General features: G+C 37.4%; 4 protein-coding genes across 4 annotated transcripts; all 4 read left to right on the forward strand.

Moving 5' to 3' along the window:
* Window positions 1-206: 206 nt before the first annotated feature.
* Window positions 207-1234, forward strand: LOC118827305 (C-X-C motif chemokine 11-6-like). Its single transcript, XM_036598616.1, has 4 exons — window positions 207-329; window positions 449-575; window positions 669-758; window positions 905-1234. The coding sequence occupies exons 1-4, from the start codon at window positions 272-274 to the stop codon at window positions 939-941; spliced, it is 312 nt and encodes a 103-aa protein (XP_036454509.1). The 5' UTR covers window positions 207-271; the 3' UTR covers window positions 942-1234.
* Window positions 1235-5445: 4211 nt separating this feature from the next.
* Window positions 5446-6497, forward strand: LOC118827311 (C-X-C motif chemokine 11-6-like). Its single transcript, XM_036598622.1, has 4 exons — window positions 5446-5581; window positions 5706-5832; window positions 5926-6015; window positions 6156-6497. The coding sequence occupies exons 1-4, from the start codon at window positions 5524-5526 to the stop codon at window positions 6166-6168; spliced, it is 288 nt and encodes a 95-aa protein (XP_036454515.1). The 5' UTR covers window positions 5446-5523; the 3' UTR covers window positions 6169-6497.
* Window positions 6498-9877: 3380 nt separating this feature from the next.
* On the forward strand, window positions 9878-10806 carry LOC118827308 (C-X-C motif chemokine 11-6-like). Its single transcript, XM_036598618.1, has 4 exons — window positions 9878-9996; window positions 10239-10365; window positions 10459-10548; window positions 10694-10806. The coding sequence occupies exons 1-4, from the start codon at window positions 9939-9941 to the stop codon at window positions 10728-10730; spliced, it is 312 nt and encodes a 103-aa protein (XP_036454511.1). The 5' UTR covers window positions 9878-9938; the 3' UTR covers window positions 10731-10806.
* A 2752-nt stretch (window positions 10807-13558) lies between these two features.
* LOC118827716 lies at window positions 13559-18998 on the forward strand. Its single transcript, XM_036599154.1, has 7 exons — window positions 13559-13679; window positions 13784-13910; window positions 13996-14114; window positions 17916-18020; window positions 18140-18266; window positions 18529-18618; window positions 18756-18998. The coding sequence occupies exons 1-7, from the start codon at window positions 13622-13624 to the stop codon at window positions 18766-18768; spliced, it is 639 nt and encodes a 212-aa protein (XP_036455047.1). The 5' UTR covers window positions 13559-13621; the 3' UTR covers window positions 18769-18998.
* Window positions 18999-23478: the final 4480 nt, after the last annotated feature.

Consider the following 23478-nt stretch of genomic DNA (forward strand, 5'->3'; position numbering starts at 1 on the left):
CTACAGTCAACAATATGTTACTGATTTTACTGCATTTGGACTAAACTGACTAAAAATCAAACATTTCCAAGAAACAAGAAACTCAAGAAGAAGCAATATTTGGGAAGTGAAAGCAGCTCCAAAAAAAGGCTAAACAGCAGGGAAAGTCCAACATCAGGGTATAAAAGCAGAGTGACGGTCCTTGTTCAGTCACTGCTTCACTCTGACAGCTGCCTGAGCAGAAACCAGGTTCCAAATCATCACAGAGAGCTTCTTCAAGAACACGAGCAAAATGAAATCTGCTGCAGCTTTTGTTGTTCTCGCTTGTCTGCTTATGGTGCACGTACAAGGTAGGAGTCTTTGTTTCACTGACTAGATCCTTCTGAATGTAACTGTAGCTCACTGTTTTTGTACAAACAAACAGATGTATCAACACAGTTAAAATATAAATAACTGTATTTGTTTGCAGGTCAGGCCAGGCCGAGTGTAAAGAGGTGCCTATGTCAAGGTTCTGGGGTGAACGTGGTTCGTCTACAACGTGTTGAGAAGGTTGAAGTTTATCCTGCTGGTCCATCTTGTGACAATGTAGAAATTATGTAAGTCCTCATCAATTCAGAATCAAATGATGTAAAATATCAAACAGTTCAGATCCTTTCAGTCATCTAACTGGTTTCTTTTGGCTGTTTTAGTGTCACTTTGAAGAACGGAGCTGGACAAAAATGCTTGAACCCAGAATCCAGTTTTGCCAAGAATTACATCAAGAGAGCCATTAAAAAGAGGTGAGAACATCAGCTTAAATACAGTAAGACTGATAGTTCTACAGTACTCTGAGCTGTTATTCAGTGAAAAAGCACTGAAGACCAAAATATATTTTTAAGTAAAAGGGGATCAAATTAAAATGAATATTTTTTATGTTTGTTTTCAGTGAGTCTGCAGTGAAGCCTGTGACACAACAACAGTGAAGATGTGGAAGAGGAAGTTGTGAACATTGTGAGCACTGAGACAGTGAACCCCACTGACTGTATTTATAGTTACCTCAAATATTTAAGCTACTTAAATATATATAAATGTGCTTAAACTACTTCTATATTGTAAATACTGTAAATATGTCTAAAGTTTAACTTATAAAAGTGATGCAATTCTATAACTATATACTGTGAGATGTTTAATGTACAGACTTTTCTGAAACACTGTAAGACTATTTTTTCTTTTTATGTACTTTGTTGGTTTTGACGTTGATGTCTTAAATATAATAAATTGTGCCTGAAATCTACAGAAGCAAACGTGATGTGTTTCTCATTAACAACATACATAACAATGTTTGCTCACAACTGTCCTAACAGCATCTGTAGATGAACTAACAATGAACTTTTCAGTTATGATATTAGACAATCTCAGCAGCTGAATTACTGGATGAATGGTAGTCAGGGATTCACTGGCCTTAATGGAGTGCAAAATTTAGGAGTAAAAAGTGTGAACTGTGGATCCACCACACACTGTAACGTATTTTTTCTTAATTCTAATCTGTCTTTAAAATACTAGTTAAAGGTGGGACGAAGATTATAACGTATTATTGTAATTTTAAGTGTATTAAAATGCAGCCTGACTACAAAAACTGCCAAAGTGTATTTGGTTTCATGAAATTTTTTGAATTATTGTCTGATTAGTTGGGCACAAGCCAGTTTAAATGTATTTCAGGAGTTTGTAAACATGCTGATGATGGAAAACCTAACCCCTGTCAGCTCATTCAGTCAGTCAGCTTTTTCAGTGAGAGCATCACATGTTTGGAAAATGTTAATAATATACATTCCCAACACTAAAACTTACAGAATATTCAGGCATAGTTTAAGGTATGTCTTACTGTCAGCCATGTAAAGTGGCTTTCGAGAGGTGCCACACTCCTGGCTAAAGATGGACTGTTGTTGTTGTGCAGTTTTTCTTAGCTAAATTCCGTATTTTTTTACCTTCCTCTGTATATTGTTCATTATTATTATTATTATTATTAGTAGTAGTAGTAGTAGGAGTAGTATTGTAGGCTCATAACAGTAACAATATCAGGCTTTGGGAATTATAGTTGGTTTGCCAGTTGGCTGACACTGGCACATCCACTTGTTGATTAATGTGCATCGTCCCTAATAAATAAATAAACCAATAAACCAGGGAACCAAAACAAGCAGCAGTAGAACAGTCTGTCTCACTGTGTGATGGTGCACCAGTGAACTCTGGAGTAATGCTGTAAAATGCCCTCTTAAAAAAGAACCAAATTTTGTTTCCCTATAGAACTTTTCAAGTGACAGTTGCTTAATTTCACCAACATCTCTTAACAAATGTAAAAAGTTTTGTTTTGCTCATGGCAAAAAGGGTCTTGGAATCCCCCTTAACGAGTTATTTATTGATCTCTAACTGATTTCTCTTGTTCCTCAAACAAACTGATAAAATTGTTCAACCAAGGCTGAAATCTAATTCAAAGGAAATCTTTGATGAACTAGACCACATGTGTCAGACTCCAGTCCTCATGGGCCAAAACACTGCAGACCTCAGCACACTGCCTCATTAAACACACCTTGAGCTCTTCAAATAATTAGCAAGGCCTTCATAAACTGAATTCAAGGCGATAGATGAGGATAAACGCTTATCTTTGTAAGTGCAAAAGAAAAAAAGATCAGGTTGCTGCACTAGGCATAAGTTATAACATACTAGTCAGCTTGGCAGCAAATTGCCTAGCTAACTAATATTTCCTGCACTAGCAAACTTATTAGTAACTTGGTTTACTTACTCTGCTTTTACATATGACAAATGTTAACATAGTAGTAATATCTTGATATACAGTATATTCATATGTCTTTACATCTTGTACTTACTGCTTGACTTTTTTGATTAGTGTATTGTATGTATGATATAATTTATGCTATTTGCTTTAATTTGCCACTGAACATATATAATTGATTTCAGTTGCAATCGTCAATGTAGATTAATATTCTAAATTTTCCTCTCTATCATGGCTATTCAATTAGGATGTGAATGGGAATTAATGGCTAACAATGGCAATAATTCAACCTAAAACAAGTCAGCCTATTGAACTCTGACCTATTTCTCATGTCTGCATTCTGCAAATTTCTACAAATTCATCCAAAGGTCAGCCCTGATGCTCCCCTGCACGAGACCTTAGCAGTATTCAGAGAGAGTTTCCGAGAAATTAAAAGACTAGAAGAAAGAGGAACCTACAGCACTGTAAACCAAAACATAAAACTGACTATCAGTCAAAACAACCACATAGACAGAATCTCAGGTGGGGAAGCCCCAGTTTAGAGTATGAATTAAAGCACTAGATGGAGAGTCTGGAGCTTTTCATGTAAACATTAGAATCATTGACCACTGAATGCAGACCTGCTTGCACTGATTCTTATTGTTTCAGAGGATCATCATGAAAGACACTTTGTGTTCCAGGACAGGCAAGAGAGCCCAGAGGAAGGTGTTTATGTGCTGATGGCGGCCTCAAAATGCTTCGTCTAAATCGGGTCGAGAAGGTTGAAATTTTGTCTCCAAGCCCCTCCTGTGGAAAACAAGAGATCATGTAAGGACCATAACTAAAAACATAAAATAAAGATGCCAAAAAGCGATTTGTGGATTCTACAGAAGAACTACATTTGATTCCATAAAGAACTTTTCAGTTGAGATTTTTAAAATAATGACTCACCAAAATGTTCTTTAGGGAACCAAAAGCTCCAAAGAACCTCTAATTCTTAAGATTGTAATAAGCATTGCCATTCAGTACTCCTGTGGATTGATTCAATCACTCAGCCCATGTTCATCCTCGTGTTTCTGTGCAGTGCCACCATGAAGGACAGAGCAGTCCAACTTTGTCCAGGAGCTCATCAAGAAGATGATGGAAACCAGGTTAGTTTATGTCTATCTGGCATAACTTGAAGCTTCATCCTCAGGTTATTAAGGAAAAAGCACATTTAAAGCTGCATGACAGCATCTAGAACCTGCGTTACCAGCTGAATCTGTATTCACAGTAGTGCTTTTGGTGTTTTGTAGGCGCTCACAGTAGAAGAAGCTCCAGAGAACTGTTTCTGCTCCAGTTTCACTCTAGATACGCCCCGAGGACAACAGGGAGAAGCTGTTCATCAGCCATGGACTTTCACTGCGCTGATATTTTCAAACTAACTGACATTGATCGTCCTTCTTTTTCAATGTGAATAATTTTGCTGCTTTTAAATTACAGAAAGACGTCTAAACACTGTGATGTATAAAGATTTCTTTCCATCGTGTCTGTACCTTTTACTTTTGTCTGTTTGAACTGTGGAAATGTTCAGAATAGTTGACATCATTGAAACATGACTTTAATTAAAAAAAAAACTGAAATAAACACTACAGTGTGGGTTTGATTTTGGGTCATATTACACAGTGGATAATTACAGAGAATGACTAATATTGTTATATTACTACTGACATGTAAGTGAAGGTGGCTGAAAGGAGGCATAACTGAAGAAAAGCCACATCAAATTATAGAAAAAGACTGATATTGTAACTTCAGCTAATTCACTGATGCATGAATCGTCACCAGTGCATTTATGTGGGTATCAGCATTGTTGTAAAGATGTAAAGCATCACATTACATCCCCCTACTACTTTCAGTGGCTCTGGAAGTCTGCTTCATAACATAGATTTACATAAAATGTAATAGATTGCAATAATCATGTGTGATCTATGTCATGTGATGGATGCATAAAATCTTCAATAATGCACGGTCTTACATTGATATTCAAAACCAGAAAAAGGAGTAAACAAAACCAATAACACTAGGAATATTCAGGAAACTGGGAACAAGGGAACTACAAAGTCAAACGGTGGGTATATGAGAGTATTAATGAGTGCATGAACTGGGTGCAGATTTGATGATGAATGGGTGGAGCCAGGATGGAGCTGAAGCTGAAGTAAAGTCTCTCCAGAGTGGAAACAACATGATAATTATTATGTAAATTTACATGAATTATAGTTTAAACTGGAAACACAGTAATGTACATCAGTGCACTATAGATTCTTCAGTGTTCTTGCTTGATGCAATACAATGAACAAACCCAGCTTTGTTAGTGCAGTGAGTGAATTGTCATATTTATAGAAGGCATTCAGAATTTCATGTTGAACACCCCACAAAGCCTGACATTTGAGCTATTGAGCCATGCAGGGATTTGAATTCTGTTTATCTACACTCAGAAATGTGTGACTGATTTTACTGCATTTGATTATTCTGTTTTGTCTGGAGAATGACAGTACAGTTACACGAGACGTCCAAATCATCATGGCCTAATGACCTGCTGACTGAAAGTCAAACATTTCCAAGAAATAAGAAGTTTAAGAGGATGCAAGACTTTAGGAAGTGAAAGCAGCTCCAAAAAAGGCCACATCCACAGCGAAAGTCCAATCTGAGCATATAAAAGCAGAGTGACGGTCTTCATTCAGTCACTGCTTCACTCTGACAGCTGCCTGAGCAGAAACCAGCAAGTCATCACAGAGAGCTTCTTCAAGAACACGAGCAAAATGAAATCTGCTGCAGCTTTTGTTGTTCTCGCTTGTCTGCTTATGGTGCACGTACAAGGTAGGAGTCTTTGTTTCACTGATCAGATCTAAATTTAACTGTAGCTCATTGTATTTTGTACAAACAAACAAATATAATACTGTAGTTAAAGATATGTATGATGTATAACTGTATTTGTTTGCAGGTCAGGCCAGGCTGAGTGTAAAGAGGTGCCTATGTCAAGGTTCTGGGGTGAACGTGGTTCGTCTACAACGTGTTGAGAAGGTTGAAGTTTATCCTGCTGGTCCATCTTGTGACAATGTAGAAATTATGTAAGTCCTCATCAATTCAGAATCAAATGATGTAAAATATCAAACAGTTCAGATCCTTTCAGTCATCTAACTGGTTTGTTTTGGCTCTTTTAGTGTCACTTTGAAGAACGGAGCAGGACGAAAATGCTTGAACCCAGAATCCAGTTTTGCCCAGAATTACATCAAGAGAGCCATTAAAAAGAGGTGAGAACATCAACTTGAATACAGTAAGACTGATAGTTCTATAGTATTCTGAGCTGTTATTCAGTGAAAAAGCACTGAAGACTGAAATATATTTTTAAGCAAAAGGGGATCAAATTAAAATGAATATTTTTTGTTTTCAGGAGTCTGCAGTGAAGCCTGTGACACAACTACAGTGAAGATGTGGAAGAGGAGGTTGAAAACATTAAGACAGTGAACCCTGTTAACTGTATTTATAGTTACCTCAAATACTTAAGCTACTTCAATGTATATAAATGTGCTTAAACTACTTGTATATTGTAAACACTGTAAATATGTCTGATGTTTAATTTATAAAAGTCATGTTATATCTATATACTGTGAGATGTTTAATGTACAGACTTCTCTGAAACACTCAGTAAGTTTATTTTTTATGTACTTTGCTGGTTTTGATGTTGATATCTGAAATATAATAAACTGTGCCTGATGAAGGTGCCTGAAATCTACAGATACAAATGTGATGTGTTACTTATTAAACAACATGCATAACAATGTTTGCTCAATATCAGCTTTCCTGTCAGCATCTGTAGATGAGCTGATATTTGATGTTTCGGGTTATGATGTCAGGGATTCACTGAAAGAAGCTGCAACTCCAGCAGATAAAATAGTTTAGTTAATGTGGCCACAATGGAGTGTAAAATTAGTTGGGGCTAAACCAGTTCCCCATTTAGCCCCAACCACACTTGCTGGGTTCATTAAGCAGAAGTGATAGTGTTACTAGATCAGTCTCCAGAGCTGATTCTGTTACTCACTTTCAGAAAAGCTCATTTAGTCAGTCAGCTTTTTCAGTGAGAGCAGCACATTTTTAGAACACTTTGTCCAAATACATTCCCAAATAAAGCCTATAGTATATTAAAGTGTAGTTTAAGTGAATGGCTTATTCTCAGTAAGAAGTCTGTACATGAATTTGAAGTTTTAATTTAATGTTTCACCTCCATTCAACATTTATTCTATAGACTTATCACTATCTATGCTATTCTTAACTGTATTATTTTTTTTTTCCTTACTGTGTGTATATCATTCATTATGTCTAGGCTAATAGCATCAGGCCACAGGGACTACAGTTGGCTGGGGTTAACAGGTTGGCTGACACTTTCACATTTAGTTTGTGTTGATTAATGAGCATCATCCCTGATAAATAAATAAACCAATAAACCAAACAAAGCACGGTAGAACAGTCTGACTCTCACTGTGTGATGGTGCAAGATGCCAAATTGAACCAAACAGAAGAACCAATTTGTTTTTCTAACGAACTTCATTCCAAAAAATTACTCAACTTAAAATGTTCTTAAAAGAACTTAATCTTTTGTTTATGACACCTTTCTAAAAAGGGTCTTAGAATCCCCCATAAAGGATAATTTATTGATTTCTAACTGACTCATCTGGATCCTCCATCAACCAAAACAATAATAAGGTTGTCCAGAATTAGATTTTTTATACCTTGGTAAAGAAACCAAGTCTAAAACTAAAATCTAAAAGAAATTCATGATTAATCAGACCAAACAACGATCAAATCCAAACACCTCATTGTCTTTAGAAACTCAAAGGCAAAAAAAAAGTTGAGGTCACTGCACTAGATACTGTACGCATAGCGTTAGTGACTTTGGTAGCTAAATAGCCAGCTAACATCCATATGTCTAGCATTAGCTTTCTAGTTAGTAGGTTTACTCACTAGGCTTTTATATGTGAAAAATGTTAATACAGTGTTAATAACTTATGATAAACACTAGTATGTAAGCAAAAGTTGAAAATAGTGCATCACACCTCACTTAGTAAGATGCCTCATCCATATTCTGCATGGGCTTAATGAATAAAACAGGATGACACATGAATTTGCAGGAACAATTCCTGCTCTCTCTTTCACTTTCTCAACTCATTTCAACTTATTTATCATGAACAAACAGATGGAGGCAACTTAATATCCTTTTTCTGGTGTCATTGTTTGCTGTAGTTGTTATGATTGTCTTTAGGCTGCTTCTTTACTAAGAGAGAATTAGAGAATGGAGTAGAGAGCAAACGGGATTTGAATTAACCATACTATGCCTGATCAAAAGAGCTATAGATTTTTTTTACATGAAAATAACATTTTTTAAAATTAGAAATCTGTTTTGCATCACCAAAGCAGTTTATACCTTAATGTGAAGACTTTATATTTAACAGCTAAGTGTAGAAGAACCAGAGGAAAACATTGTACACGTGGGCAATGCTCTTTTATTGAACAGGCAGCAAGAGAGACCCCCGACCCAGCACTTCTAACAGGCAGGTCACTTCTAGACATATGATTTCACTCTGTGGTAAACACTAGCACTACTACCTCACAGTCCAGCACAATAAAGCTCAACATATGAAAACATCTCCAACCAATAACCAGCAACAATATCAAGAAGTCCAGTTCTTACTGGGATTGTGGTGCCTCCCGAGAGCCTCTGCACACAGCCACTTTGCATGGCTACAGCTCCTGAGCTCTGCAGCCAGTGGTAGGATGCCACAATATCAAGTAAAAGACTGTATAAACAATAAACATATGTGAACTCCTTCCCACTCAAGAAGAGCAGGACAGTTTTGTTTCAATTTCACAGATGTGAAGGTGAAGGTATTGAACTTTTAGAAACTAACACCCTCCTACTGTACATCAGTTTCAAAGCAGGAGTGTCACTTTCACGTGTGATGCAAGAAATCCTGCAGATTAAATTGTAAGACACTGACTAACGTTACTGTAACAAAATGAGTAAAAGTATAAATTAAGTTACAAATAATACTAATGACTGCTAATGTGTCTGATATTCAATGTCAGTTGCAGTTTTGATAATTTATTGTTATTTGCTTTAATTTACCACTGAACATAGAGAATTAATTTTCTGTCGCATTGTCAGTGTAGATAAATATTCAGATTTTTCCTCTCTATCACGGCTATCAAATTAGGATGTGAATGGGAATTAATGACTAACAATGGCAATAATTCAGCCTGATACAAGAAACAAGTCAGCCTGCTGACCTCTCACCTAAATGACCTTTCACCTAATTATCCCTTTACAAGCTCCGACTGACTAGTTCTTCTCATTGTGCAGGCAAAAGCACAGAACAAAGTGGTTAGAATTTTCTGTTCAAGGATTTTACCATTAAAATTACAATTAAACTGTAAAATATGGCCTTTAGCACATTTGTTACACAGGCTATAAGCCTTGCTTCAAATAGTGAATTCTGCTGTATGCAGAATGTTGCATACACATCTGCACAGTGTCATATTTTAAGGTTGGTGTGGCTTGTTGTGGTGGGACCCAAAATGATATATTTTCATGTGGCCCAAAATCCCTGGTGACATCTCTAAATGTTGAATGGAAACATTAGCATAATATAACATATTAAGGTAAGGTACATTTTCAGCCCCACCTGATGTTTCTTGTATCAAACAATGTGTCAAATCAAGACACCACTATATTATCTAATAATAAATTGAATAATGAAATTTAATGATACCACCCTGACAGACAGACATATATATATATATATATATATATATATATATATATATATATATATATTATATGCTTCTCTAAAAAAATCAGTTATTCAATGCTAGTCTGGAGAACGATGCAGTACAGTTACATGAGACAAGACATCCAAATCATCATGATGAAATCTGGCCTAATGAACTGCTGAGTAAAACATTTCCAAGAAGTAGGAAATTCAAGAGGAAGCAAGATTCAGGAAGAGAAAGCAGCTCCAAAAAAGGCCATGTCCGCCAAAACAGCTGCGAAATGCTAATCTGAGCGTATAAAAGAGGACTAAGACCTCTCATTCAGTCACTGCTTCATCCTGACAGCTGTCTGAGCAAAAACCAGCTAATCCAAATCATCACAGAGAGCTTCTTTAAGAACAAGAGCAAAATGAAATCTGCTACAGCTTTTGTTGTTCTTGCTTGTCTGCTTATGGTGCGTGTACAAGGTAGGACGTCTTAGGACATCTTGAGGCATGTCTTAAGAAATGAAGACATGTCTTTAAGACATGTCTATAGACACGCATCTTAAGATGTCTTGGCATAAGAAAACGTCTCAAGACATCTTATAAATACTGTCAAGACATCTTAAGACACAGTGACAGCTGGGTATGTGTGGCTAATTGTGTTCTGTACAAACAAACAGATGTATCACCACAGTTAAAATATATATAACTGTATTTGTTTGCAGGTCAGGCCAGGCCGAGTGTAAAGAGGTGCTTATGTCAAGGTTCTGGGGTGAACGTGGTTCGTCTACAACGTGTTGAGAAGGTTGAAGTTTATCCTGCTGGTCCATCTTGTGACAATGTAGAAATTATGTAAGTCCTCATCAATTCAGAATCAAATGATGTAAAATATCAAACAGTTCAGATCCTTTCAGTCATCTAACTGGTTTGTTTTGGCTCTTTTAGTGTCACTTTGAAGAACGGTGCAGGACGAAAATGCTTGAACCCAGAATCCAGTTTTGCCAAGAATTACATCAACAGAGCCATTAAAAAGAGGTGAGAACATCAGCTTGAATACAGTAAGACTGATAGTTCTATAGTATTCTGAGCTGTTATTCAGTGAAAAAGCACTGAAGACCAAAATATATTTTTAAGTGAAAGGGGATCAAATTAAAATGAATATTTTTTGTTTGTTTTTCAGTGAGTCTGCAGTGAAGCCTGTGACACAACAACAGTGAAGATGTGGAAGAGGAGATTGTGAACATTGTGAGCACTGAGACAGTGAACCCTATTTATAGTTACCTCAAATATTTAAGCTACACACACACACACACACACACACACACACACACACACACACACACACATATATATATGCACCTAAACTACTAGTGTATTGTGAAAATTGTATTTGTATTTGAAAAATTGTATTTGAAATTGTAAACGTCTTTTAATTTATGAACTTGTATATGTGCTTAAACTACTTGTACATTGTAAATACTGTAAATATGTCTGATGTTTAATTTATAAAAGTGATGCAATTCTATAAATATATACTGTAAGATGATAAACCTACAGATGTTTCTGAAACACTTTTTAAGATTATTTTTTATGTACTTTGCTGGTTTTGATGTTGATATCTGAAACATAATAAATTGAGCACATTAAGGTGCCTGAAATCTACAGAAATGTGATGTGTCTTATTAAAAACATGCATAACAATGTTTGCTCAATATGAACTTTGCGGTCAGCATCTGATGATGAGCTGATATTTGATTTTTCAGTTATGATGTCAGCGAGAAAGCAGGAGCGCCTTTACCCGCTTTCATGTGTGATGCAAGAAATCCCTCAGATTAAACTGTACGTCATTGACCAGCGTAACGGTGACGACATGAGTAAAAGTATAAATTCAGTTGTAAAGAATACTAATGACTGCCAATGTGTATAGTATTCAAAACCAGTTGCAGTTTTGATAAGTCCAAACATCTTGTGGTTGCTGAGAAAAATGTCTGATTGAGTTGGTGTGACAAGAATGTATAATATAACCTTAGCTTATTTGTTTTATTTGCTGCTAACTATGTAGAACTATGTGTAGGGCTAACATTCTAATTTGTCTCCTCTATCATGGCTATCCTATTAGGATGTGAATGGAAAATAATTAATAATTCACAAGGAAATACATTTATAAAATTGTGAAATACTTATTTTCACAAGTAACTGTGAAAACGCCTACTTTCGGCACACTTTTACAGTTTCATCTGAAGTTCAGCCCTGATGCTCCCCTGCACGAGACTTTAGCAGTATGCAGAGAAAGTTACCGAGAAATGAAAAGGCTAGAAGAAAGAGGAACCTACAGCACTGTAAACCAAAACATAAAACTGACTCTCAGTCAAAACAACCACATGGACAGAATCTCAGGTGGGGAAGCCCCAGTTTAGAACCTGAGCAGATCTGAACCTGAGCAGATCTTCAAGACTGAGACTGAAATGAAGACGGCTGCAGCTTTGGCTCTCATCTGTCTGCTTGTGGTCGACGTCAGGGGTAAGAAAGTCTGGAGCTTTTCATGTAAACATTAGAATCATTGACCACTGAATGCAGACCTGCTTGCACTGATTCTTATTGTTTTAGATGATCATCATGAAAGACACTTTGTGTTCCAAGACAGGCAAGAGAGCCCAGAGGAAGGTGTTTATGTGCTGATGGCGGCCTCAAAATGCTTCGTCTAAATCGGGTGGAGAAGCTCGAAATTTTGCCTCAAAGCCCCTCCTGTGGAAAACAAGAGATCATGTAAGGACCATAACTAAAATCATAAAATAAAAATGCCAAAAAGCGATTTTTGGAGTGATTCAACAAAAAAGACGCATTTTGTTTCATTAAAATCAGTTTTTTGAAGAAACATTCACTGAAATGTTCTTTAGGGAACCAAAAGTGGTTCTTTTATGGCATCACTCTAAAGAACCCCTAATATTTAAGCACTGCCATTCAGTACACATGTAGACTGATCTATGTGTTTATGTGCTGTGCCACTCTGAAGGACGGTGCAGGGAAGAAATGCTTGAACCCAGAGTCCAACTTTGTCCAGGAGCTCATCGAGAAGATGATGGAAAACAGGTTAGTTTATGCATTTTTAGCATAACTTGAAGCTTCATCTTCATTCCACAGGAACTGGTACTTTTAAAGCTGCATAATGATATACAGGTCTAGGTCAGTAAGTAGGTAGGTAGGAGTGCATGAAATATCAGCAGCCAATATATTATTCATATTTAAAAGAGAAAAATATGTCCAATTTCACACTGAATAATTATAGAAAACTACTGATATTTTAACTTCAGCTCTGATTTTGCACTGATGTGTGGATCGCACAACCGGAACGCCACTGCAATACCAAAAACTGGGCCTAAATCACATCACATTCTCCTGCTACTGTCAGTGGCTCTGGAAGTCTGCCAAATATAAATATAATTGATTGCAATGATGATCATGTCTGATTTACCTATGTCATGTGATGGCTACATAAAACCAATCAATGATGCATGGTCTAAGAATAAAAACGCCTGAAGCAACAAAAAATAGGAACAAGTAAATGGGCCAAAAATGCAGAGAGAAATATGGCAAATGGGGCGTGTATATGAGTGTTATTGAGTCCATGAACAACCTGCAGCTGTGATGATGAATACGAAGCCAGGATCCACCTGAAGTTGAGGTGAGCCAGTCTAGACAGGTAAAGTCTCCTCAGAGGAGAGAAACCATGACAATTACAGTGTAAATTTATGCTACAAGGATTATATGCTTTTCTAAAAAAAAATCAGTTATTCAATGCTGGTCTGGAGAACTATGCAGTACAGTTACATGAGACAAGACATCCAAATCATCATGACGAAATCTAGCCTAATGAACTGCTGACTAAAACATTTCCAAGAAGTAGGAAATTCAAGAGGAAGCAAGATTCAGGAAGAGAAAGCAGCTCCAAAAAAGGCCATGTCCACCAAAATAGCAGAGAAAGCCTAATCTGAGCATATAAAAGAGGATTAAAGCTCACATTCGGTCACCTCTTCATCCTGACAGCTGTCTGAGCAAAAACCAGCTAATCCAAATCATCACAGAGAGCTTCTTTAAGAACAAGAGCAAAATGAAATCTGCTGCAGCTTTTGTTGTTCTTGCTTGTCTGCTTATGGTGCATGTACAAGGTAGGAGTCTTTCTGTCACTGATCAGATCTTTCTAAATTTATTTGTAGCAAATATAATACTGTAGTTAAAGATATGTATGATATATAACTGTATTTGTTTGCAGGTCAAACCATGCTGAGTGTAAAGAGGTGCCTATGTCAAGGTTCTGGGGTGAACATGGTTCGTCTACAACGTGTTGAGAAGGTTGAAGTTTATCCTGCTGGTCCATCTTGTGAAAATATAGTAATTATGTAAGTTTCCATCAAATTAAAAATCAAATGATGTAAAATACCAAACAGTTCAAATCAAATAACTGGTTTGTTTTGGCTCTTTTAGTGTCACTTTGAAGAACGGTGCACAAAAATGCTTCAAAAAATCCAGTTTTCCCCATAATTACATCAACAGAGCCATTAAAAAGAGGCGAGAACATCAGCTTGAATACAATAAGACTGATGGTTCTACAGTATTCTGAGCTGTTATTCAGTGAAAAAGCACTAAAGACCAAAATATGTTTTTAAGCAAAAGGGGATCAAATTAAAATGAATATTTTTATGTTTGTTTTTCAGGAAGCCTGTGACACAACAACAGTAAAGATGTGGAAGAGGAGGTTGTGAACATTGTGAGCACTGAGACAGTGAACCTGCTGACTGTATTTAGTTACCCCAAATACTTAAGCTACTTAAATGTACACAAATGTGCTTAAACTACTTGTACATTGTAAATACTGTATATATGTCTAATGTTTAATTTATAAAAGTGATGCTGTTATATAGCTAGGTACTGTGAGATGTTGAATGTACAGACTTTTAAGACTTTGTAAGATTATTTTTTCTTTTTTATTGTACTTTGTTGGTTTTGATGTTGATATCTGAGACATAATAAATTGAGCACATTAAGGTGCCTGAAATCTACAGAAACAAATGTGATGTTTTCCTTATTAACAACATGCATAACAATGTTTGCTCAATATCAACTTTGCGGTCAGCATCTGTTGATGAGCTGATATTTGATTTTTCAGTTATGATGTCAGCGTGAAAGCAGGAGTGCCTTTACCCGCTTTCATGTGTGATGCAAGAAATCCCTCAGATTAAACTGTACGTCATTGACCAGCGTAACGGTGACGACATGAGTAAAAGTATAAATTCAGTTATAAAGAATACTAATGACTGCTAACGTGTATACTATTCAAAGCAGACTACTATAATATACTATATATGTATGCTATAACAACATGCAGAACAATGTTTGCTTTATATCAGCTTTCATGTCAGTATCTGTCGACATTCGATAGCTGACAGTTGACCTTTCAGTCATGATAACAGACAATCTCAGCAGCTGGATTAGTGAGGTAGTGAGGTAGTGGAAGTCAGGGATTCACAGAAGCCACAACTCCAGCAGCTAAAATATTTTAGTTTATCTCCACACTGTCCAAAATTTAAAAGTAAGAAGTGTGAACTTTGAATCAGCCTCCAGCAATGACTGCCACCCTCACTGCCACCCTCAAACCCCCACCAAGCAACAGGAGAACAGTCGGTCTCTCACTGTGATGGTCTACCACTGCTCTCTGAACTGAACTCTGAATGTAACTTTGTCATAGAAACCAAACATAAAATGTAAATCTTAAGGAAATACATGATTAGCCAGACAAAACACTGGCCAAAATCTGAACAAGTCTTTGTTTTTTTACAAGGCATAAAAGTTAAGGCACTAGATACTGTAGACATAGCATTAGTTGGTAGCTAACTGAACAGGTACAGTGTCTGTCCACAGCTGATGTGCAGAGAACTCTACACAGAGTCAACCCACGAAAAGCACCAGGATCTGACAGCATACTGGGCAGAGTGCTCAGAGAATGCGCTGAACAGCTGGCTGATGTTCTCATGGACATATTCAACATCTCTCTGAGCACTGCAGTCGTTCCAACGTGCTTCAAGTCCACCACCATCATCCCTGTGCCGAAGAAGTCTCCAGTGTTCTGCCTCAATGACTACCGTCCCGTTGCACGCACTCCCATCATCATGAAGTGCTTCGAGAGGCTTGTCATGAGGCACATTAAAGACCAGCTCCCTCCTTCACTGGACCCACTGCAATTTGCATATTGCCTCAACAGATGACGCCATCTCCTGGCTCTCACCCACCTGGACAATAGAGACACCTATGTCAGAATGCTGTTCATAGACTTCAGCTCAGTATTCAACACCATCATCCCTCAGCAGCTGATTGGAAAACTGAGCCTGCTGGGCCTGAACACCTCCCTCTGTAACTGGGTCCTAGATTTCCTGACTGTGAGACCTCAGTTAGTCAGGATAGGTAATAACATCTCCAGCACCACCATACTGAGCACCGGTGCCCCTCAGGGCTGTGTGCTTAGTCCACTGCTGTTCACTGTACTGACTCACGACTGCACTGCAAAGTACAGCTCAAATCACATCAAGTTTGCTGATGACACAACTGTGGTGGGTCTGATCAGCAAGAATGATGAGTCAGCGTACAGAGAGGAGGTGCAGCGGCTAACAGACTGGTGCAGAACCAACAGCCTGTCTCTGAATGTGGACAAAACTACGAAGATGGTTGTTGACTTCAGAAGACTACAAGGTGACCACCCCCCACTGAACATCACTGGCCCTGCTGTGGAAATCGTCAGGAGCACCAAGTTCCTCGGTGTCCACATCACAGAGAACCTCACCTGGTCCCTCAACACCAACTCCATAGCCAATAGAGCCCAGCAGCGCATCTACTTCCTGTGGAGACTGAAGAAGTCTCATCTCCCCCCTCCCATCCTCACCATGTTCTACAGGGGGACTGTGGAGACCATCCTGAGCAGCTGAATCATCGCCTGGTTTGGGAATTGCACCGTCTCCGACTGCAAGACCCTACAGCATATAGTGAGGACAGCAGAGAAGATCATCGGGGTCTCTCTCCCCTCCATCATGGACATCTACACCACACGCTGCATCCGCAAGGCCACCAGCATTGTGGACAACCCCATCCATCCCTCACACGGACTTTTTTCACTGTTGCCGTCTGGCAGAAGGTACCGTTTTGTTTTTCTAAGTGAAAATAAGTTAATGTATCCTCTTCAGCAGGCATGTAAAGCCAGGGACCTTCCAGGCAAAAGTGCTGCAGATATTAGCACTTACCCTCATCTAATGCTCTGAATTCAGTTCATGAAGGCCTTGCTAATTGGCTGATGAGCTGAATCAGGTGTGTTTAATGTGGCAGCGTGCTGAAGTGATTTGGCCTGCGAGGACTGGAGCCTGAAACATGTGCTCTACAGGAAACTTCAAAATGGCAATTTTCTGCACATTTTAATGCACTATTTCTATTTATTTGCTGAGTTTAGCACATTGGAAAAAAAACATAAAATAACTTTTGCCACACTATGTATTTTTTTACAAGATGTTAAATTCAGCAAATAACTAGTTATAGTGCATTAAAATGTGCAGACTTGTGTTCTCAGTAAAGGATGTGTTGACTTAATTTTACTTAGAAAATCATCAAAACATAAAAGTTGACCAGGGAGCCCAAACGTTTGCATTTGACTCTTTCACATTCACATGTGAGTGATGGAGTGAGTGGCCCTGGAGGCCCCTGCTCTATGTTAGTGTTTTCTCTGCTTTGTACAAAGCCTGATTTGAAGTGTTAAAGCAGAGGAAGCATTATAACATACAGGGCCTGAAGAACACAGCTCTACATACCTAAAACAGGATGACAAACTACAGGGACAATGCCTGCTCTCTATTTCACTCTCTCAGTGTAACTTAGTTCACTTAATGGATGGATAGACAGTCACAACCTAATAACCTTGGAAACAATTTTCAGTTTCACAGGTGTGCAGCTGGAAGTAGTGAACTTGTTGAAACTAACCTAACACCCATCTTCCTACTGTACATCAGTTTTGAAGCAGGAGTGGCTTTTTCACTTTCATCCAATATGGATGTGAATGAAAACTCTGTATTGTAGCCTGACACAAGAAACAATCAGCCTGCTGACCTCTCTCCTAAATCTCATGTCTGCATTCTGCACACTTCTATTCATCTTAAGTTTAGTCCTGATCCTCACTTGCACGAGACCTTAGCAGCCCTCAGAGAAAGTTTCCGAGAAATGAAAAGGCTAGAAGAAAAAGGAAGCTACAGCACTTTGAAACAAAAAGTAAAATTGGGTTTAAATCAAAACCACAAAGACAACATTTCAGGTGGGGAAGCCCCAGTTTAGAGTATAAATTAAAGCACTGGATCACCTTCACTCACTAGTAGAACTTCAAGCCATCTCTGAACCTGACCAGATCTTCAAGACTGATACTGAAATGAAGACGGCTGCAGCTTTGGCTCTCATCTGTCTGCTTGTGGTCGACGTCAGGGGTAAGAAAGTCTGGAGCTTTTCATGTAAACATTAGAATCATTGACCACTGAATGCAGACCTGCTTGCACTGATTCTTATTGTTTTAGATGATCATCATGAAAGACACTTTGTGTTCCAGGACAGGCAAGAGAGCCCAGAGGAAGGTGTTTATGTGCTGATGGCGGCCTCAAAATGCTTCGTCCAAATCGGGTGGAGAAGCTCGAAATTTTGCCTGCAAGCCCCTCCTGTGGAAAACAAGAGATCATGTAAGGACCATAACTAAAATCATAAAATAAAGATCCTAAAAAGTGATTTTTGGAGTGATTTCACAGAAGAACCACATTTGATTCCATTAAAATAGTTGAGTTTATTTAAAAAAACATTCACTAAAATGTTCTTTAGGGAACCAAAAGTGGTTCTTTTATGGCATCACTCTAAAGAACCTCTAATACTTGAGCATTGCCATTCAGTTCACATGTGGATTGATTAAGTCTCTTAACCCATCTTCATCCTCATGTTTATGTGCAGTGTGACTCTGAAGGACGGTGCAGGGAAGAAATGCTTGAACCCAGAGTCAAACTTTGTCCAGGAGCTCATCAAGAAGATGATGGAAAACAGGTTAGTTTAGGTATTTTTAGCATAAATTGAAGCTTCATCTTCACGCCAGTAAGCATTTTTATAGTTGTTGGTTGGTATACAGGACACACTTTCCTCGCTGAATATGTATTCAAAGAAGTGCTTTTGCTGTTTTGTAGGCGCTCACAGTAGAAGAAACTCCAGAGTGTCATTTGTTCTCAAGGTTCTTTCCATAGACACCCTGAGGTCAACAGAAAGAAGGCAGCTGTTCATCAGTCATGGACTTTCACTGTGCTGATATTTTCATACATCTAACTGACGTTTCTCCACTGAATGTACGTTTTTCAATGTAATTAATTTTGTTCAGCTGACCACTAAACACTGTGATGTACAAAGATTTCATATTTCACTTTGTGTCTGTACTTTTCACTTTTTGCTCTGTTGAGTGTGACTTTTCTTTTTGAAATTGTTGAGATTGGAATTCAATAAACAAGCTTCTCAAAAGAGCACTAAGTTGTTGGTTTGATTGACTCTAGTTATATTCCAGTGAAAAATGAAAACAATGGGAGAGTAAATATCAGAATTTTAAATGTATGCTTTTCAGATTTGTAGTAAGAAACTTCCAAGAAATGTCTAATCCATTTGCTTGTAGGGCAGAAATATCTACTGTTAGTAAAGTAATTTATACAGTAGCTATTGTATTTGCATTAAAGGATTATGCTATATTCATTATAGATAGGAAGAAAGCTTGTTTGAAATAGTAAAAGAATACCATGTACACTATATTTCCAAATGCGTTTAGACACTCTTTGTAATTAGTGAATTAAGCTACTTTAAGGTGCACCCATTGTTGACACATCATCTCCATAAAAAAGCATAACAAATAGAATTGGATGCTCTGAGGTAGAAAGCACCCAACAGTGTGCACAATGGGGGAGAGGAACTGCATTCTCTGGAGTGACTGAGCCTCATCAATACCTTTGCAATGATGTTTGTGATCCAGAACTAATCATCCAATATCAGTACCTGACTTTACTAATGCTCCTGTGGCTGTATGCAATCAAATCCTCACAGCAGCATTCCAACATCTAGTTTATAGCCTTTCCAGAAGAGTATGGGGAAGCTTAATGATTCGTCATTAAGATGTAAACAAAGTCATTCAGAGTGGTTTGATGTAAAATGGTGTAGAGAAACTGGTGATAGAAACCGAAGGTTGCAATAGCTAGAACGCAAATATAGCCATATTTCTATATTATATTCTATATTATTCACAGCTAGTGAACCTACATGTATCTCCTGATTTTCTATAGGTAATATTGATGATGGTAAAATAGTAAAAACTGATTAAGTTTTCTATGAAGACTGTTTTGCCTGCATGTACTTCTCTGCCATAAATTTATTTTAAAAGTAGATTTTAGGCCAGAAGCTTATAGCTAAACTTTCATTAAACAATATCATCAGGCAATGTATTTATAAGCATTTTATGTATAGGCTTTCTCTGCAGTAGCCTTTAGAAGTTTGCTTACTATCACCACCACTTCTGAACAAATCCACATGAAGTATAATTCCTGTTGATACATTTGATCTTCAAAGAAACTCTGGATGAGCAGGTGTCTACAAACTTTTGGACAGTGTATTTTTAACTGAAATGCCCATAATCATTCCCATGGGCTTTATTCTGTGTCTGGATTGCAGGTGTCTCCAGTCATTACAGGCCACAGCATAGTTACGAATTTGACATCATAAAACATGCCTGACTCAACTCATCAGCCAATTAGCAAGACCTTTATGAGTTGAACTCAGAGTGTTAGAAGAGGGGAAAATGCAAACTTCTTCAGAGATTTGGCCCTCAAGGACATGATTTTGACCCCCTGACCTCTCATAATACTAGAATGACCATACCATATGTGAACAGGGAAGGTTTTTATAAATAGCACAAATGTATGTTTTTCCCATTTTGATGCACAATGTGTAAATATCACTTATTACTCTTTCAGCTCACAGCTCAACAAAGAAGCACACCATGTATGTGGTATGTACAGTATGCTGCATTCAGAACTTTAATTCACGATATCAATGGTACTTATTTCATTTGACTGAAGATGTGAAACACTGCATGCTTGCTGATCTGCACTGCACATTGTACACATATACATATTCTATGTACTTTATTGGATGTTTTCCTAACAACAGCATAGATTTTGGCAGCATGAACATGCAGTGTATTTAATCCTGTTTCTGCCACAGCAAGCTCGTTTCATTATTGCTATGAGTTCAGAATGTAAAGTTTTGGGAATTTCCATCATCAACCATTTAAAAAAAAGCTACAGCCAATGTGGATTTGCAGTACTGCACTGTAAATAATTTATTACATCACTCAGTGGTTTAAGAGCAAATGAAATGCTGATGTGCATGTGCTGCACTTCAGCTCGTTTTACTATCACGCTGAGCATTTCTGAGAAACAGTAAGTGAGAAAGAGGAAGTCTAGGTGGCACCAGGCCAAAATTTCTCTGTGCACATTACTGAGATGACTTGTGGAATTTACAATGCTAATTTAGTGAAAATACCCTATTTGAGAAAATATATTCTTATTTGAAGCAGTTTCATCACTGGGCATTAATTCTTCCCAGCTGAATCGGGTGGTAAAGGGGAATTCTACCAATGCACAGAAATTTTCATATAATTAAATGGTTAAGATGCAAACAAAGTTTGGTGGTTTAATGTGAAATCCTCAATTGTAGAGAAACTTGCAGAGTCAGAATTGTTCACAATGGTGGTGATAGGAACCAAATATCTGGAGAGTTTAATGCAGAAGTATTCAAACTTTTCTCTCCTGGGGCCCCCTTGCCAGTTTTTTGAGAACTTGGTCCCCCTCAGCTAAAACAAACTTGTCAATATACAAACTACTGCAGCTTATGTATAAAGAAAATCAGGTCAAATAATCCAAATAGTCTATTATTAACTGGCTAACAAAAATGTATAAAATAAAATAAAAAGCAGCACATGACAATAAGTACAGTTTAATGACAAAACAGTTTGATGACAAAGTCCAGAAATTTCCCCACACACCACAGAGTGAATACATCAGGTTTAATGCTTCTGAAAGCTACATCACAGACTTTTATTACATGAAATGGTTATGAATACGCAGCCTGATATTCGAGACATTGTTTTGCAATAGTTTTGAGATAAAGTTTTGGCCTAAAACATACTTTTAGAACTCTTTCAAGGCTAATTTATCCCCCTAAAAACCTTTTTTTCATATTTATCACTATTTTACCAATATCAACATTACATAAAAGAACTCAGAAGACACCTGTACATGCACTGGTGGTTTTAGATGGCCCTTTACATGAGCAGAGTTCGTTTTATGCCTTTAAGTGATTTTTTACAAAGTATCAATTCAAAGTAAGTGCTTAACCTTCAGAAAATGTTATTTTCTCACCTCAGGGTGTCAAATCAGAGTTATTTTCTTTTTTTTTAAAATGTTTTAATCAAACTTTTTTCGAGCCATTTTCCTTTTTGTTTTCATTTTAAAATAATTGCAAATTCAGCCTAAAATAAGCCAGCACTCAGAAGTGGTTGGATTCACACGTGACTCATGTGACCAGAGTGCAACTACTAATAACCACATAGTTTGCATAAATATAAGTCCATTTTTTGTGTGGAAATTACTAACACAGGATAAGAATTCTTACTTGCCTGACGGTCATTCTGCAGAAAACAAGAACATGAGGCAAATTCCTGTATATATCATCATCATGGAATGTTCCATTTTTTCTAAAAGGGGGAACAGGTTTGGGGAACAGGGTTGTGCATGGACACAAGATACAATTACTTTTCGGTTAAATTAAATAAATCAATAGGGAAAAAAACTTTTTTTCTTTTAGCTTAAAATTGCTTGGAACCAGATAACAGTGTAATTATGGTGTTACTGGAAGAAAAGCTGTATGTTATAATGTTTGCCTCTTTAGCTGGAAAAAAGTATTTCATGTTCATTTTTACACACTTGTGATTTAAAAAATCGACTAATAATAAAGGTTTTGATGACAATTTATCACAGCTTATCATTCACGTTCAGTTTTCTACTAACTGAAATGGTCATTGTATCCTGTTAGCTATTTAGCTAACCAGATGCAGTTGTTCCTGATTTAACTTTACTTATAGCCTTTGACAATATTTACCACTACAACTACCTATACTACCTACCAAATATCACATGCTATAGTATAATAATACAGTAGAGCATGCTATATTCCACAAGCTTTTCACTTTATTTATTTTATGAACAAAATACAACCTGCTAACAGGCTAATAGCTAACAGCCTAATTAGGACCCTTCAGAGATATTCAGTTACAGACTTTAATTTTAAATCTTTACTGACAAGTCAGATGAAATGTTGCTGAAATTTTACTGAACGTCTGGTCAGTCATGAGTTAGCTGTGTTTTAGCTACAGCTGCTATGAATTGCTTAGGTGAATCACGGTTATATATATATAAATTAGCATTTATGCTAGCAATGTTAATTGCATAAGGTTAACTGCATTAGACACTGCTGTGTGACTGACACATGGCTGTATCTGCATCTCAGTGCAAACAAAATAAGAACGAAGCAAGTTGAACATTCCATCCTAAAAATAACAGTGTGGCTAAGTACAGCACAATGAATGAGCTCATTGATGTTGTTGGTACTTTGTCACTGCGTACTGTTTCTGCATCTGTGTCCTGGATAGCGAGCATATATCGGTCCGCTGTTTGCCACTGCTTGTCCACCCTCAGACCACCCAGGTTATTGTCCTGCATACAAGCTCCCCAAACAGATTTTAAATGCACTTAAACTTCATTTTATTTACTAAACACATTCACAAAGTATAACTAAACAAAGGAAGGAAGGAAAAAT

Source organism: Colossoma macropomum, unplaced genomic scaffold (genome assembly GCF_904425465.1).
Source record: "Colossoma macropomum unplaced genomic scaffold, Colossoma_macropomum, whole genome shotgun sequence".
NCBI classification, from domain to species: Eukaryota; Metazoa; Chordata; class Actinopteri; order Characiformes; family Serrasalmidae; genus Colossoma; species Colossoma macropomum.

Coding starts and splice junctions, on each gene's coding strand:
- LOC118827308 (XM_036598618.1), top strand. CDS start 9,939: ATGAAATCTGCTACAGCTTTTGTTGTTCTTGCTTGTCTGCTTATGGTG. Junction 9,997..10,238: donor GCTTATGGTGCGTGTACAAG/GTAGGACGTCTT, acceptor ATTTGTTTGCAG/GTCAGGCCAGGCCGAGTGTA. Junction 10,366..10,458: donor TGTGACAATGTAGAAATTAT/GTAAGTCCTCAT, acceptor TGGCTCTTTTAG/TGTCACTTTGAAGAACGGTG.
- LOC118827305 (XM_036598616.1), top strand. CDS start 272: ATGAAATCTGCTGCAGCTTTTGTTGTTCTCGCTTGTCTGCTTATGGTG. Junction 330..448: donor GCTTATGGTGCACGTACAAG/GTAGGAGTCTTT, acceptor ATTTGTTTGCAG/GTCAGGCCAGGCCGAGTGTA. Junction 576..668: donor TGTGACAATGTAGAAATTAT/GTAAGTCCTCAT, acceptor TGGCTGTTTTAG/TGTCACTTTGAAGAACGGAG.
- LOC118827311 (XM_036598622.1), top strand. CDS start 5,524: ATGAAATCTGCTGCAGCTTTTGTTGTTCTCGCTTGTCTGCTTATGGTG. Junction 5,582..5,705: donor GCTTATGGTGCACGTACAAG/GTAGGAGTCTTT, acceptor ATTTGTTTGCAG/GTCAGGCCAGGCTGAGTGTA. Junction 5,833..5,925: donor TGTGACAATGTAGAAATTAT/GTAAGTCCTCAT, acceptor TGGCTCTTTTAG/TGTCACTTTGAAGAACGGAG.
- LOC118827716 (XM_036599154.1), top strand. CDS start 13,622: ATGAAATCTGCTGCAGCTTTTGTTGTTCTTGCTTGTCTGCTTATGGTG. Junction 14,115..17,915: donor TGAATACAATAAGACTGATG/GTTCTACAGTAT, acceptor ACTCACTAGTAG/AACTTCAAGCCATCTCTGAA. Junction 18,021..18,139: donor GCTTGTGGTCGACGTCAGGG/GTAAGAAAGTCT, acceptor TTTGTGTTCCAG/GACAGGCAAGAGAGCCCAGA.